The sequence below is a fragment of the Aegilops tauschii genome, chromosome 6 (assembly GCF_002575655.3).
Source record: "Aegilops tauschii subsp. strangulata cultivar AL8/78 chromosome 6, Aet v6.0, whole genome shotgun sequence".
NCBI classification, from domain to species: Eukaryota; Viridiplantae; Streptophyta; class Magnoliopsida; order Poales; family Poaceae; genus Aegilops; species Aegilops tauschii.
In genome coordinates this window covers 335,761,333-335,776,483 of record NC_053040.3, presented here as the reverse complement: position 1 = coordinate 335,776,483, position 15,151 = coordinate 335,761,333, and the positions used below count along the sequence as shown (strand labels likewise).

Sequence of the window (15,151 nt, the reverse complement as noted above, 5' to 3'; positions counted from 1 at the left end):
ACGGTTTTACGCAGGATATCCTACTATTACTGTTTAATAACATCACCGGATCTCACACTAATGCAACTGAAAAACAGAGGGTAAAAGGAAATGCTTAATTTTAGTGTGTCGAGGCTATTGGTAACTTTGAAATGGACCAGACAATTGCCCATGCGTTGTAAAGGGGTAAATTTTATAGTAAATAGAACATTATTTTTAAAACCATTATTTAATAAGTGTTTATTGGCTTAACAAAGAAAACAAAATTTTACATGAAAAGTAATGGAAAATACTAGGAATAGGAAATTTTTGTATGGTAAAACTACTCATCCATTTGATTCAAAGGAATGGACTACAGGAAAAATGGAGGAATTTTACCTTCGTATTGAGTTTCATAAGAAAGAACAAGCAATTTTACATTCCACTCAAACCTCTTTTTTACATTCCTATGCACAAACAATGAGACAAAGGCCATAAGTAGCATAATATCAACTTCATCTTATCTTTTTGCATATGGTTTAAACGTAATCTGAGTATGCATTTTCAAATTCTTGTGTTCTTCTTAATTAATTTGTGGGAATCAAACATCCCATTCTGTAGACTTCTATGTTTTCACAATGCTTTGTTTTGCACATGCAATCTTATCATATTCCCGCAGATTTTCTATTCCCACACTTTTGAAATCATGCGAATCAAAGAAGCCCTAAGAGATGGGGCATTTAAGGTACTTTTGAGAGAAAATCAGTGAGAAAAAACAAATGTGATAGAAAATAATCAAAAGGAGAAAAAGAAAAGTTGAACGAAGAATGAGTGGACGACAAAATCTTACCCTTTTTAGATAGGAAGAGAAGAGATAGAAAGGAAGCCGCAAAAAGAGATAGAAAGGAGAGAAGGGAAGGGATAAATAGGAGGGATATGCCACAACCTTTGATCCAGGGAGGCCAAGAGTGTGTAATAACAATGCGCAACAAAGGAACACCTCCCTTTGGCTATGCAAAAATCAATGTAGATGGAGGCATCTCTGGTAGTGGAACCGGTGTTGCTGTAGTGGTTTGCAGGGATCATGTTGGCAACTCCTCGGCTCGCCACCTTTAGTACTTTTGGGCGTAAGTGACCCTGCTACACTGAAATCTATCGCTTGTTGCGAAGCGCAGGCATTAGCGGATGATCTATCCTTGCAGAAGTTGGCTGCCGCATATGATTACAAGCTCATAGTTGATAATATCAGAGAAAGAATAAGAGGAGCTCACATCACTATTATTCAAGAGATTGCTCGAAGAAGAATCAACTTTGAGAGTTGTAGCTTTGGCTTTGAAGGTCAAGCATCAAACCATGAAGCTCATAACCTTGTCAATTTTTCACACTCGCTTGATCCGGGTCGCCATTTGTGGCTTATTTCACCTCATGACCCTATTTGTACTCCTCTAAATATTTATGTGGATCAATAAAGATTTGGCAAACCCCTAAAAAAACATCGGTCTTAGAAACTGAAATTTATCAAATTTTGGGGAGGAGCCTAATAAATGTATCAGAGGGAGCATGTAGCACGCTCGTCATCAACCGTACACTGTTCGTCGAGCAGTGTATTAATTCTACCGATGTACATTGCACGCTAGACCGATGCAATGATCAGATATGCCAAAAGAACATGTCGATAAGGTGCAACACTGGTGACGGAAGGGGTTGCCAACAAACGGAATCATTTGATTATGGTCCAATCAGCCCGTCACGCCTCGCATGTCATGCCCTGTCAATGGCACGTAAGCGCAGCTCCAACGCTATGCCAATATCTGTGACTAAGCCTGTTTGATTTCTAACCACATCTTGCCACACTTTATCACACCTTACTTTAGTCAAGTTTGTCCAAGTTAGAAGAGTGTTTGGTTCTAACCACACCTAAGGCAATAAATTTTTTATGAGAAGTGAACCCACATATTATAGACACAAAAAATGTGACAAGATTACCTTAAACAAGCCAAAGTGTGGCTAACAATTTGAGCAACTCAAGTTAGGCAAGTGTGGCAAAAAATAATATGGCAATATATGGCAAACATAGTCACAATTCAAACAGCCCCTAAATGTTTGGACCGCGGTCTCTGACATTTTTTTCCTATCTAACATCATGCCACAGACGTCCACGGACACATCCGGGCATCTAAAATTCCGCAAACCGGCACCAAAACTAGGTAGGTTTTCGGGCGTCAGAACTCGTGCCATGTACATGTGTGCTCGCTCCGCCCTACCAAAAGTCATCGCCGCGCGTCCCACTCTCGAACGACTGCCACACACTCATATTGGTTGCGGCTCCTGAGCGAACGCGATTGGATGATGCCAGTCAGACGGACGTGACCAAACGGGAGGGCGGTGCTGCTTCAATGCTCACGTTGTGACTGAGAAGTCTACTTCGGTCGTTGCTTCTCATTGAAGCGGTGTCGATCTGCCTGCCCCGGCTATTTAAGCAAGCAGGCGGCGTCAGCCAACCCGTCGCCGACTCTCTCCTATCCTCCCCGCACACCATTGCCTACTCTCTTCTCTCCTATCCTCAACCAAGCGATGGGCAAGTCCGACGACAGTGGGTGGTTCTCGGCACCGGCCGACGGATCCGAAGGAAGCTCGGATCGTGGCGCCACTTCCCACGATCTTCGGGGTTGTCGTCCTCCATCACTTTGTCGGTGAAGGAGGAGGTTGTGATATCCTCCTCCTTTGACGAGCAGCAGATATCGCCACCCCTTCTGGTTGAGGAAGCGCAAACCGGAGAGGAGTTCCATGCCATGATGGAGCTTGCGATCGGGAAGTCGCACCGTGAGTGTGGCCCGGCGCCGCCCTCACCACCTCATCCCTGCATCAAGCAGCACCCTCCACCCCCGGTGCAACCGCGATGTCAAATTCGGACGTCATGTGAAGAAGCGGGTCAAGGAGGAGCCATAGTTGCCACCGCACGGCCAGTTGGTTCAGCCGGCGTCCCTGTCGTGCGGTTTTCCGTGCGGCAAGGAGGTGGCGCCGTCATCGTCGCCCCATCGCTACTTTGAGAAGCAGTGGCGCCCGGTGAAGTAACATGAGGAGAAGGCGCCAAACAACACCATCGCGAACACGTGGGACCGCATCCTCCACTACCTCGGATGTGGTGATCGCCGGTGGCGGCTCGTCCTCCTCGCACACCCACTAGCGGAGCTATAGCAAGGCTCAAAGGGCCATGGCCCGCCCTGGGACGGAGAAAAAACAAGTTCCACATGAAGTTTATCCCACGATAATGCATTGATTTGCAATTTTTTAGCACGGCTTGCACTATCCGGCCCGCCCAACATTCTCTGGATAGCTCCGCCATTGCGTACGCCTACACATTAACGACATTTGTTAGAGTTGCCTCTGCCCCATAAGACATAAGCTTGGCTATCCAACAGTCCAGGTGCTTCTCAAAATGATCTTCAATACATTTCCACTCATTTTTACGCAATTTACGAAAATGCATTGGAATACCAAGATATTAGAATACAAACTAGCCAAACTCACAATTAAAATGCATTGGAACCGCTCTATGGCAAAGTGGACAACCGAGTGAGTCCGTGGAGAGGTAGGTTCATGTCTTCGGCGGCTAGGTTGATCCTCACCAACTCGAGCCTATCCTCGCTTCCCCTTTTCACGATGGGTATGTTTCTCCTTGTGGATGGAGTACACGCGAAACTCGACACCCTGCGTTCTCGGTTCTTTTGGGAGGGAACTGGTATCAAACGCAAGTATCACTTGGTGAAGTGGGCTGCAGTGTGTAGACCAAAAATATTCGGAGGCCTTGGGGTGACTAACTCCAAACTCATGAATGTTGCCCTCCTCACCAAATGGTGGTGGCGCCTTGCCCAAAATGAGTCGGGACTCTGGGCTGACATCCTTCGGGCTAAGTATTTCCCGGATGGAAACTTGTTCAAGGATAAAACCAAAGGCTCGCCGTTTTGGAATGGGATCCAAGCGGTGAGACCAGCTTTCTCTGTTGGGGCACATTTCACTATCAACAATGGCATGGCTACTAGGTTCTGGCTCGACCGCTGGTGGGGACAATCACCGTTATGGCAATCCCACCCGGACTTATATCAGCTCGCCACAGACACCAACATTTTTGTGGGTGACGTCCTGAGGGTGCACCCACCAGCGATCTCCTTCATGCGACCGCTTAACCCTGTAGAGGCGGCTAGTTGGGCCGCGCTGGTGCATGACCTTAGAGGACGGACTCTCTGCCAGGGCGCTGACGAGGTATCATGGAGCCTTTCTTCTTCTCATAAGTTTATGGTCAAGTCTTTATATAACAAGCTGACCGAGGGCACGGCTCTTGACATGGCTAGAGGGCTATGGAAGGCTGACCTCCCGCTCAAGATTAAAATCTTTATGTGGCAAATGTTTTGCGACCGTCTGCCAACCCCGGATAATGTGTCCAAGAGAAATCGGCCAACAGACAGTTCGTGTGCAGTGTGCGGTTCAGGAGAAAACGCAAACCACGTGTTTTTTGGTTGTGCACTAGCTAGATTTTCTTGGAGTGCCGTTAGGGATACTTTCAAGCAAAACTGGAACCCGCTCTCTAGCGACGATCTTCTTGACTTACTTACGGCGCAAAAGGGCGCATACGCTAGAATCGTGTGGAAATGCGTAGGGGCGCTGCTTTGGTCACTTTGGACGGTCCGGAACAAAATTACGATTGAACAAAAGTTCCCTGCTCACCCAGCTGATATCATCTTCAAATGTCACATTTTCCTACAGACCTGGGCGATGTTGGGGAAGACGCATGACGTGGACCGCATGGAAGGGATCATGGAGCAGATCAAGGCAACTATGGTGAAGGCTCGACAAACCATGCGACGGCGGGACTTTTGCGATGATCTTGCTGCTACTTTTGTTATGCTCCTTGAGCATGTTTGGCTCTTGCTTTGTTGGCTTCAAAATTGTTCTTATTTAGCCTAGATTTTGCCGGGTTGTGTAGCCCGATGTTTTATCTATGGTATGTATGTCTTAAACTCCGTTTGGGTGCTGCTTGGTGGCTTTATTAATTTAAAGCCGGAGACGTCTAGCGTCTATGTTTCAAAAAATAAAAAACTCACAATTAAAAAGTTGTCTGTATTGATCTCCTATTTCAATGCTTTTTCAAAACATAAGAGTTCATGAAAGTGCGTTATATCGACTAGAGGGGGGTGAATAGGCGATTTTTATGAATTCTTCACTGAGGAATTTGCCAGTGAGGAAATTCCTTAGCGAAGAACTACTTGCAGCGGAATAAGTACTCAAAAGTATGCATAGCAGAACACAAGCATTGTCATCATGATGAAATGAAGACAAGCACAGAGTACAGAAAGCGTAAACACATGATAGCACAGGATGAAGACAAACAGACTGAAGAAATTGAACTGAGGAAATTGAGAAAGTCTTCAGTCTAAGTCTTCAAACACAGATATGAACAAGTGCATAACACAGTTATGAGGAAATGAAAGAGTTGAGGAAATAGAACCAGTAAGCTTGGTGAAGACAATGATTTGGTAAACCAGTTCCAACTGCTGTCTCAGTTGTACGTCTGGTTGGAGCGGCTAGGTATTTAAACCTGAGGACACGCTGTCCCGGACACACAGTCCTCACCGTATTCTCCTTGAGCTAAGGTCACACAGACCTCGCCCAATCACTCGTGGTAAGTCTTCAGGTGACTTCCAAACCTTCACAGATTCGGTCACTCGGCGATCCACAATTTCCTCTTGGATGCTCTAGACCATGACGCCTAACCGTCTGGAAAAAGCACAGTCTTCAAAGGTAACAAGCGTCGGATCCACACAAGATCAATCTCTTCAGTGATGCTCAATCACTTTGGTTTTGTGGGTGTTTGGGTTTGGGTTTTCCTCACTTGATGATTTTCGCTCAAAGTCCTCGGAGGATGGGATGCTCTCAAATGACAAGTGTCAGTTTCTCTCGGAGCATCCAACCAGCTAGTGGTTGTAGGGGGCGGCTATTTATAGCCTAGGGAGCAGCCCAACATGATAAGACATAAATGCCCTTCAATGATATGACCGTTAGGTGGGTAGATATTTTGGGATAGCTGGCGCATAGCACAGCAACGGTCGGATATTTGAGTATCAAATTCCTCAGGGCTATCATGTTCCTCACTGTGTAGGCAATCCGCACTGGCAAATTCCTAACTCCTCAGTCAGAACAAATTTCTCAGAGACCAGAAGAACTTCGTCTCTGTCACTGAAGAATATGACTGAATTGTATGAGATTTCCAATGACTTCACTCGAAGGGATTGGTAGGTGTAGGATTTTGAGTTGAGCATCACATGGAAATTTTTCCTTAGTATTTCCTCGACCCCCTTTAACAGTACGGTGCTTCCTATGACTCAAGAAAGAGAAAATGAAACGACGAAAATAAAAGTCTTCACGCTTCATGTTCCTCAAATGAATACTAAGTCTTCAAGGTCACACCAATTTCTTCACTTTCAAAGTCTTCAGAAAGTCTTCAGAAATCCGAAGTCTTCAGTCGAAGAACTTCATTTTTAGGGGTCGACTTTCTCTGTAAATATTAAACTCCTCATAGACTTATAGACCTGTGTACACTCATAAACACATTAGCCTCTTAACCTATAAGTCTTCAATACACCAAAATCACTAAGGGGCACTAGATGCACTTACAGTTCACTCTTGTGAAAGTCAAATAATTATGAAAAACAAAGGACCGCTTCATGTTTTAGGCCTTTTCAGTGTCGTGTTCACTACGAGAGTCATCCCCACAAACTTATCTCACCATACAAGCATGCACCTCATCATACAACTATGAACGAAATAAGACTCACCTCAACATGGAAAAGATCCACTACAACATTCAACCATGAATACAAAAATGTTTTCCATTCAATTATTCTACTTTTATTTAATATAAATAGATACTGTTACAATTATGCATAGTCATATGTATTTCAAATTTTGGTTCTCATGTCATCAACCCAAATTTTCATGAATCAGTTCCAGCCACAAACGGCCAGGGTAGATAGGCTGCAGAAACATCGGATGTTTCCTTTAGAAAGCCTCAAGTTAGAACAGCTCCAAGACGAGGTGCATTAGGATCGAACATCATACGACGTATTAGAGCGTCTCCGGAGAGAATCCCATCACAAACCGTAATACACCATGATGTCCTAACTGAAGCCCTAGCTAACTTACTACCAAAAATCTCTCGTGCATCTTGCTTGGCACACGTAGAAACTACCTTCCCCACGCGCGCGCATACGCCCACGGACGCCACAGAAGGCAAGCATATATATACAACATACGTACATGCGCACAGGCGTACGTTTAGAGGTACTTATACCACTACGTATGTACGTACGCGATCCCCGCGCTAACGGTCTTGCTAGAACGCCGTGTCCAGGGACGCCTCGGCGAGCACGTCGAGCGGCGGGAACAGCGAGAAGCCGCCGTGCCGGCCGTGGAACAGACCCAGCTCCTCGCCGGCGAAGTCGAGGAACATCTGGTACTCGGCCGCCGCCGCGTCCATCTCGTTGGACGCCGCCGAGGAGTCGTCCCCCGGCACCACAGCCTCCTCCTCCTTGACGGACACTGGCGCGGCCGCTTTGCGGAAAGAGCTCCCGATATCGGAGTTCCACAGGCGCAGGAAGACGTCGGCGGGCTTCGCGCGTTCGGCCACCGCGGCGCCGGCGGCCGCGGTCGATGAAGAGGACGCGGAGCCGGAGGTGGTGGCCGTCGCCGCGGCGCCGGAGGAGGAGAGGAGCGAGAGGCGCGCCTCGGCCTCCAGGCGCGCGGTCTCCCACTGCGCCATGTGGCGCGCGGCGGGGCAGCCGGCGGTCGGGCCGGGCGGGGGCTCGTCGAGGCCCATCCGGCGGAGCTGCTTCTTGAGGTGCGTGTTCCAGTAGTTCTTGATCTCGTTGTCCGTCCGGCCGGGCAGCTGCGCCGCGATCATGGACCACCTGCGCAGCACAAAGAGAGCAGCAGGACAGGCCCGCCGTCACTTGCAATCATGAAAGATACTCCATCACTCGCACCATCACCCATGATACTACGAGCATATACGACTCTTAACATGTGTACTTCGTTGTAAATAAATTCCAATAGGACTACACGAGTTATGCGTCCGAAATGCTACATCAGGTCGCATCATTGAGCGCGCGTACGGGGCCATGCAAGCACTGTGTGTGTGCACAGACAGAACACAGTGGCACGCTGGGCCGAGCTCATGGCGATAGTGCGCGAGCTACAGTAGGTTGGTTGCATTAGTGCCGAAATGTGCTTAGCTCAAGAGGTAAATTAAGGCTTGGGCTCTTACTTGTTCCCGACGATGCCGTGGAGCTGGACGATGGACTTCTGCTCCTCGGCGGTGAAGGGCCCGCGCTTGATGTCCGGCCGCAGGTAGTTCGTCCACCGTAGCCGGCAGCTCTTGCCGCACCGGTTCAGCTCTGCAGGCAACGCGACCCAGTGCAGCTCACACATCAAAACTATCTCTCATGGAGAATTGGAAACAATGCAAAATTTTGTGTTCCCCACGAAAGCTTGCTCAATCAAACTAGAAACTACTACTCGTCCGCTTCTTTTACAAAACAAATAGTAGCGATTTGTAGGGCAGCACAACCGTGCATGCCAAACCTGTAATCCAAAATCAAAATACACCATTGCTAGGTCCATGACTGGCACAAGAGTAGAACTTAGAAGAAACACCGAGCTAACGAGCAGTAGTAGAAAGTCATGGTTGGACTGATGGATCTGAGGGAGAAGACAGACCTGCGAGTTTGGGGAGCAGGCGCCAGCTGCCATGGCCGTTGGCCTGGATGAAGTCGACGAGCTGTTTGTCCTCCTCCGGCGTCCACGGCCCCTTCTTGAGACCCTTCCTGTCGCAGCACGGCGCCCTCCCCATGGGTAATGATCTCCCTCGCGTTCCTGAGCAGGAGGACTACAAGGAAAACAAACTCAACTGGTACTAGTAGTTGCTGGAGGATCGAGGCGCCAGCGCGCACACGAGGCTAGACCGATGTAGCTGTCGAGGCCTGGGGGATAGAGCGGACGGAGCGATGAATGCGATGTGAAACGAGAGGGGGTATCCCGGAGTGGAAGGGAAAGATTTGGGGGGCGCGGGGGACGAGGATGGTTTTGTTTGGGGCCGAGGAGGATCCCGGGGGGCGCACTTTAATGCCGGAGATCTCCACCTGCGCTGCCGCAACAAGGAGACCATCCACGGGTCTCTGCTCGCTCTCGACGGAAGCCCAGGAAACGGGGGCACGCAGCGCGCGACAGGGTGACATCCAGCCCAGCTCCGTTCAATCGTTTGCGTGTCGTGGCATGCATTCCCTACGGGGCTCAGCTCACGAAGGACCTGTTTGGTTGTCCACATGAATCGCAACCAAATCCGCGAAGGAAAAAATTAGATTGTTTGGTTGCCGAATTCACTATTTGACCTGCATCGCATGATATTTAAAGCATCTCACAGTCAGACCGATAGGAACCGCCTCGGCCGAAGCAGGGGAGGGTAACACGGCGCGGAGCTCATACGACCACGGAGATAGCGCGAGCTCGCGCGCATCTCCGAAACATCGGCAGGAGGATTTCAGGTTACCTCCCGGCGATTCGGTCGCCCTATATAGTACCCTTCGCCTCAGCGCCAAAACTCCCGCCATCATTCTCCCCCCCTTCGGGCTTTCCCTCCAACGTGAATCGACACCGACGAGCAGATAAGCGGTGCTTCTACTCTGGCCGGCGGTCTACGGCGGCGGCGACTTGTGTCCCCCTCTTCTTCGACATGTTCCGTGTCTCACTCGAGCTGCAGCGATGGCCTCTGCAAGTTCAATCACCTCCCTTCTGTGTACTCGTTCTAGCTAGATCTGATAGCATATGGTAGGGTTTGATGGTCTGGTAGTGTGTGCTATGCTTACTATCCATGTGTGTAATATGATTGTAGGACATGACCACGCAAATGCAAGAGGTTAGTCGGGCCATTGTCCTATCCGAGGGCTAGTTCCCGTCGTCCTATATCGAGGACTCCCAGCCTCCCATCGAGGATCAGATGCCCCCTGATTCAGATGTGTTCCTGGGTGAAGGCATGGATCCTCCTTTTGTGCCTACAACAGTTGTGCTCATTGTGCCAAATGTTGTTGCTATTGCCGCTGCACAACCGGCAGCCGCAAAGGCAAAAAAGGATGGTAGGGGGAACAACATGAAGTGACAGTCATTCCTATCCACGTTCGTGCTTCACAAGATGTGTGAGCTCATATCTAATGGGGTTAGGACTGACAAGGGCTTCAAGGAGGTGCACTTGAACACCGTTGCAACGTAGTGTTTCGAGTTCTGTGGCTAGGAGGTGATCTCCACTCAGGTCTACAACCACTTCAGGAAGTGGAGACCTAGATGGATCCAAGTGTCCAATCTTAGAGACCTTAGCAGTGCCTCATGGAGTCAGACCACTTGCTCGATCATTTTGGAGGCAGAGCACTACCAAGGCCGCACCTCGGTTAGCTCACGTCCTCCTTGTTTAAGCATGTTAACAATTGTCTTCTTGCAACTAACAACGATGTGTTTCTTTCCTAGGATCACCCCAAAGATGTGAAGTTCCTCAACACACCCATCTAGAACTACAACCAGATGCGGCACATCTTCTTCTTTGGGCTGGCAAGTGGCAAGCATGCCATGGGCTCCGGTGAGCCGCTCGGTTCGCCCATGCCTGGGTTCCCAGACACCCAGGAGTCAAAGACCATCGTCCTTGATGGTCCAGACAAGTGCTTTGAGCACGTCTCTATGCTTGATAGGAAGAGTAAGAGAGGCGGCTTGATGGAGGACGAGATCAGTGTCTTCACCAACATGACTGAGGTCGTCAAGGAAGTGGCAACCGCCATAAGGGAGAGCAAGTCGATCAACGTCCACCCTGACCTCTACACCGCCGTCATGGACCAAGGTGTCTTTAACTAAGAGGCTCTGATGGCTGCTCTGAGCCACATGCTCGACAACAAGGCCTAGGGTGTTGGGTTTGTTTCCATGGCAAGCGCTCACAGGGTGCTCTGGCTCAGGAGCTGGCTGGGCAAATACTACTACTAGTGCTATCTCTGGTAGTCGTGATCGCGTGCATAATCCTCGATGGCGATGGCGATGATGATGGCGATGCCGACGACGATGACGACATATATTTTGTGTAGTTAGGGCTTGAAAACTATTGATGGTCTATATATTTCGGTGAGGTGGTATACACTAACCCCTCACGATAATGACGAACTTGTGGTGGTAGGAATACACCCTCTTTTGGATGTGGTGGTAGGATGGCACCATAGTAGTGGTAGGATGAACTTGCTATGTTGTATGATCATGCATGCTTTGTTATGTTTCATGTCTAGTGTGCTCCATTGCTTGTTGCTTGAATTGTTGCTCTTCTGCAATGCTAGGACAAGTGGTATTTGGTGTTCCAAGGAAGGGTTCCAGGGGTTTACAATTCATGGGAAGCATGCAATGAACAAGTGTCAGGTTACAAGGACAGCTGTCATAAAGGGTTTAAGAGTAGGCAAGCGGTAGAGAATAGTTACTCCAAGGCCGTGCTCAAGCAAGCATGCAACAGTGTTAAAGTTGGCAAGGTGGATCGACAAACCAGGCTGAAGAACTTCATCATCATCGTCCAGTTCGTGGTGATTGCAGTATTGTTATGTTGGTGTGATCGTGTGTAAGGTGTAGCGGGTAAGCTCATCATGTAGGGTACAAGGTTACCACACCTTGTTGCCTGTGTGCAACCAAACACCGTGTATTTGCATCTGCCCGGCCAATGTAGGACACCAATCACCATTGCAAAATCAATCCCCTAGTGCAGGCAGCCTCGACGCGGGCAACAAAGGGAGGTGCAGATGTTGGTTTTTCCCCGTGATTCCTCAACCAGGCCCGAGTGAGCAACACATGCGATGCTGGCAAATTGAGGGGAGAAACCAAACATGTCCAAAATGATGTGCCATTGCTTGGGTGGGTAAGGGCATCTCCTGCCCGTAAAAAAAGAAAAAAAATAAAGACAACTCCGCTCCTAAACTTGACACGCTATTCCATGGACACAGAGGTGAGGCTAGCTATCCAACTCCGTCCCCTAAACGCCTCATTATGTTTTCTTAAAGCCCGCAACACTCGAAATAATAACATATCAAATCTTTGATGAGTGAAAATAGTCAAATGCTACAGTAGTTCAAATGTACTCCTCCATCCTAAATTACTTGTCGCGGAAATGGAATATATTTTTAGTTCTAGATACATCCATTTCTATCCATTTTTGCAACAAGTAATTTGGCTCGATGATACGTCTCCAACGTATCTATAATTTTGATTGTTCCATGCTATTATATTATCCATCTAGGATGTTTTATATGCATTTATATGCTATTTTATGATTTTGGGGACTAACCTATTAACCTAGAGCCCAGTGCCAGTTTCTGTTTTTTCCTTGTTTTTGAGTATCGCAGAAAAGGAATACCAAACGGAGTCCAATTGACGTGCCAATTTTTGATGATTTTTTATGGACCAAAAGAAGCCCCTGGAGTAAAAGAGTTGGGCCAGAAGAGTCCCAGGCCGTCCACGAGGGTGGGGGCGCGCCCTACCCCCCTGGGCGCGTCCCCCTATCTCGTGAACGACTCGGAGACCCCCCTGACGTGAGACCTACGCCAAAAATTCCTATACATACAGAAACCTCCAGAAAATAACCTAGATCGAGAGTTCCGCCGCCGCAAGCCTCTGTAGCCACAAAAAAACAATCAGGACCCTGTTCTGGCGCCCTGCCGGAGAGGGAATCCCTCACCGGTGGCCATCTTCATCATCCCGGCACTCTCCATGACGAGGAGGGAGTAGTTCACCCTCGGGGCTGAGGGTATGTACCAGTAGCTTTTGATCTCTCTCTCTCTCTCTCGTGTTCTTGATTTGGCACGATCTTGATGTATCGCGAGCTTTTCTATTATAGTTGGATCTTATGATGTTTCTCCCCCTCTACTCTCTTGTAATGGATTGAGTTTTCCCTTTGAAGTTATCTTATTGGATTGAGTCTTTAAGGATTTGAGAACACTTGATGTATGTCTTGCATGTGCTTATCTGTGGTGACATTGGGATATTCACATGATCTACTTGATGTATGTTTTGGTGATCACCTTGCGGGTTTAGTGACCTTGTGAACTTATGGATAGGGGTTGGCACACGTTTTCGTCTTGACTCTCCGGTAGAAACTTTGGGGCACTCTTTGAAGTTCTTTGTGTTGGTTGAATAGATGAATTTGAGATTGTGTGATGCATATCGTATAATCATACCCACGGATACTTGAGGTGACATTGGAGTATCTAAGTGACATTAGGGTTTTGGTTGATATGTGTCTTAAGGTGTTATTCTTGTACGAACTCTAGGATAGATCGAACGGAAAGAATAGCTTCGTGTTACTTTAATATGGACTCTTGAATAGATCGATCAAAAAGGATAACTTTGAGGTGGTTTCGTACCCTACAATAATCTCTTCATTTGTTCTCCGCTATTAGTGACTTTGGAGTGACTCTTTGTTGCATGTTGAGGGATAGTTATATGATCCAGTTATGTTATTATTGTTGAGAGAACTTGCACTAGTGAAAGTATGAACCCTAGGCCTTGTTTCGAAGCATTGCAATACCCTTTACGCTCACTTTTACCACTTGCTACCTTGCTGTTTTTATATTTTTAGATTACAAAAACCTATATCTACCATCCATATTGCACTTGTATCACCATCTCTTCGCCGAACTAGTGCACCTATACAATTTACCATTGTATTGGGTGTGTTGGGGACACAAGAGACTCTTTGTTATTTGGTTGCAGGGTTGTTTGAGAGAGACCATCTTCATCCTACGCCTCCCACGGATTGATAAATCTTAGGTCATCCACTTGAGGGAAATTTGCTACTGTCCTACAAACCTCTGCACTTGGAGGGCCAACAACGTCTACAAGAAGAAGGTTGTGTAGTAGACATCAAGCAATTTCTGGCGCCGTTGCTGGGGAGGTGAGTGCTTGAAGGTATATCTTTAGATCTTGCAATCGAGTCTTTTAGTTTCTTTTTTTTATCACTAGTTTAGTCTATAAAAGAAAACTACAAAAAAATGGAATTGAGGGTGCCTCATATGCTTCATCTTTTTAATGTCTTTCGTGAAAATGATGGGAAGGAAAATTTTGCTCAAGTACTAGAAGAAGAATTACATAGAATGCTTGGCATAAAATATGTGAATGATGAGCATGATTGCAATGTTGTTAGTATGAATTCTTTGAATACCCATGATGCTAATGATATGCAAAGCCACAAGCTTGGGGATGCTATGTTTGATGAAGATGATATGTTTAGTCCCCCAAGTTTTGATGAGCAAATTTATTATGATGAAAGCATGCCTCCTATTTATGATGATTATTGTGATTACACGTATGCTATAAAGAATAAAGATAACCATGAAACTTGTCATCATGATTTTAATTTTCAATTGGACTATGCCTCACATGATAGTTATTTTGTTGAGTTTGCTCCCACTACTATTCCGAATGAGAAGAATTTTGCTTATGTGGAGAGTAATAAAATTTCTATGCTTGTAGATCATGAAAGCAATGCTTTATGTGATGGTTATATTGTTTAATTCATTCATGATGCTACTGAAAATTATTATGAGGGAGGAATATATGCTTGTAGGAATTGCAATAATATCAAGTTTCCTCTCTATGTGCTTGAAGTTTTAAAGTTATGCTTGTTTTGCCTTCCTATGCTAGTTGATTATTGCTCCCATAAGTTGTTTGCTCACAAAATCCCTATGCATAGGAAGTGGGTTAGACTTAAATGTGTTAGTAATATGCTTCATGATGCTCTCTTTATGTTTCAATTCTTATCTTTTATGCGAGCATCATTGAAATCATCATGCCTACATACTTTGATTACCCTACATACTTTGATTACCTCTTGTAATCCCCCTCTTGTACTTGTACTGTATCTCTTTTTCTCAATAAAGTTTTGATATGCTGTGGGGGTTTCCCCTACAGTTCCCAGTCAAAAAAAAAAATCATCATGCCTAGCTAAAAGGCATTAAAGAAAAGCGCTTGTTGGGAGACAACCCAATATTTACCTATACTGTTTTTGTGTGTTCACATGATTATGCTACTGTAGTAATCATGTTTTATAGCTTTTGTTTCAATAAAGTGCCAAGTA

At 46.7% G+C, this 15,151-nt stretch overlaps 1 protein-coding gene across 1 annotated transcript; it reads right to left on the bottom strand.

The window, feature by feature from the left end:
- Window positions 1-7,055: 7,055 nt before the first annotated feature.
- On the bottom strand, window positions 7,056-9,253 carry LOC109753836 (transcription factor MYB17). Its single transcript, XM_020312760.4, has 3 exons — window positions 8,731-9,253; window positions 8,279-8,408; window positions 7,056-7,922 (listed from the first exon to the last, which is right to left on the bottom strand). Exons 1-3 carry the CDS (start codon window positions 8,861-8,863, stop codon window positions 7,349-7,351), a joined length of 837 nt encoding a protein of 278 aa, XP_020168349.1. The 5' UTR covers window positions 8,864-9,253; the 3' UTR covers window positions 7,056-7,348.
- Window positions 9,254-15,151: the final 5,898 nt, after the last annotated feature.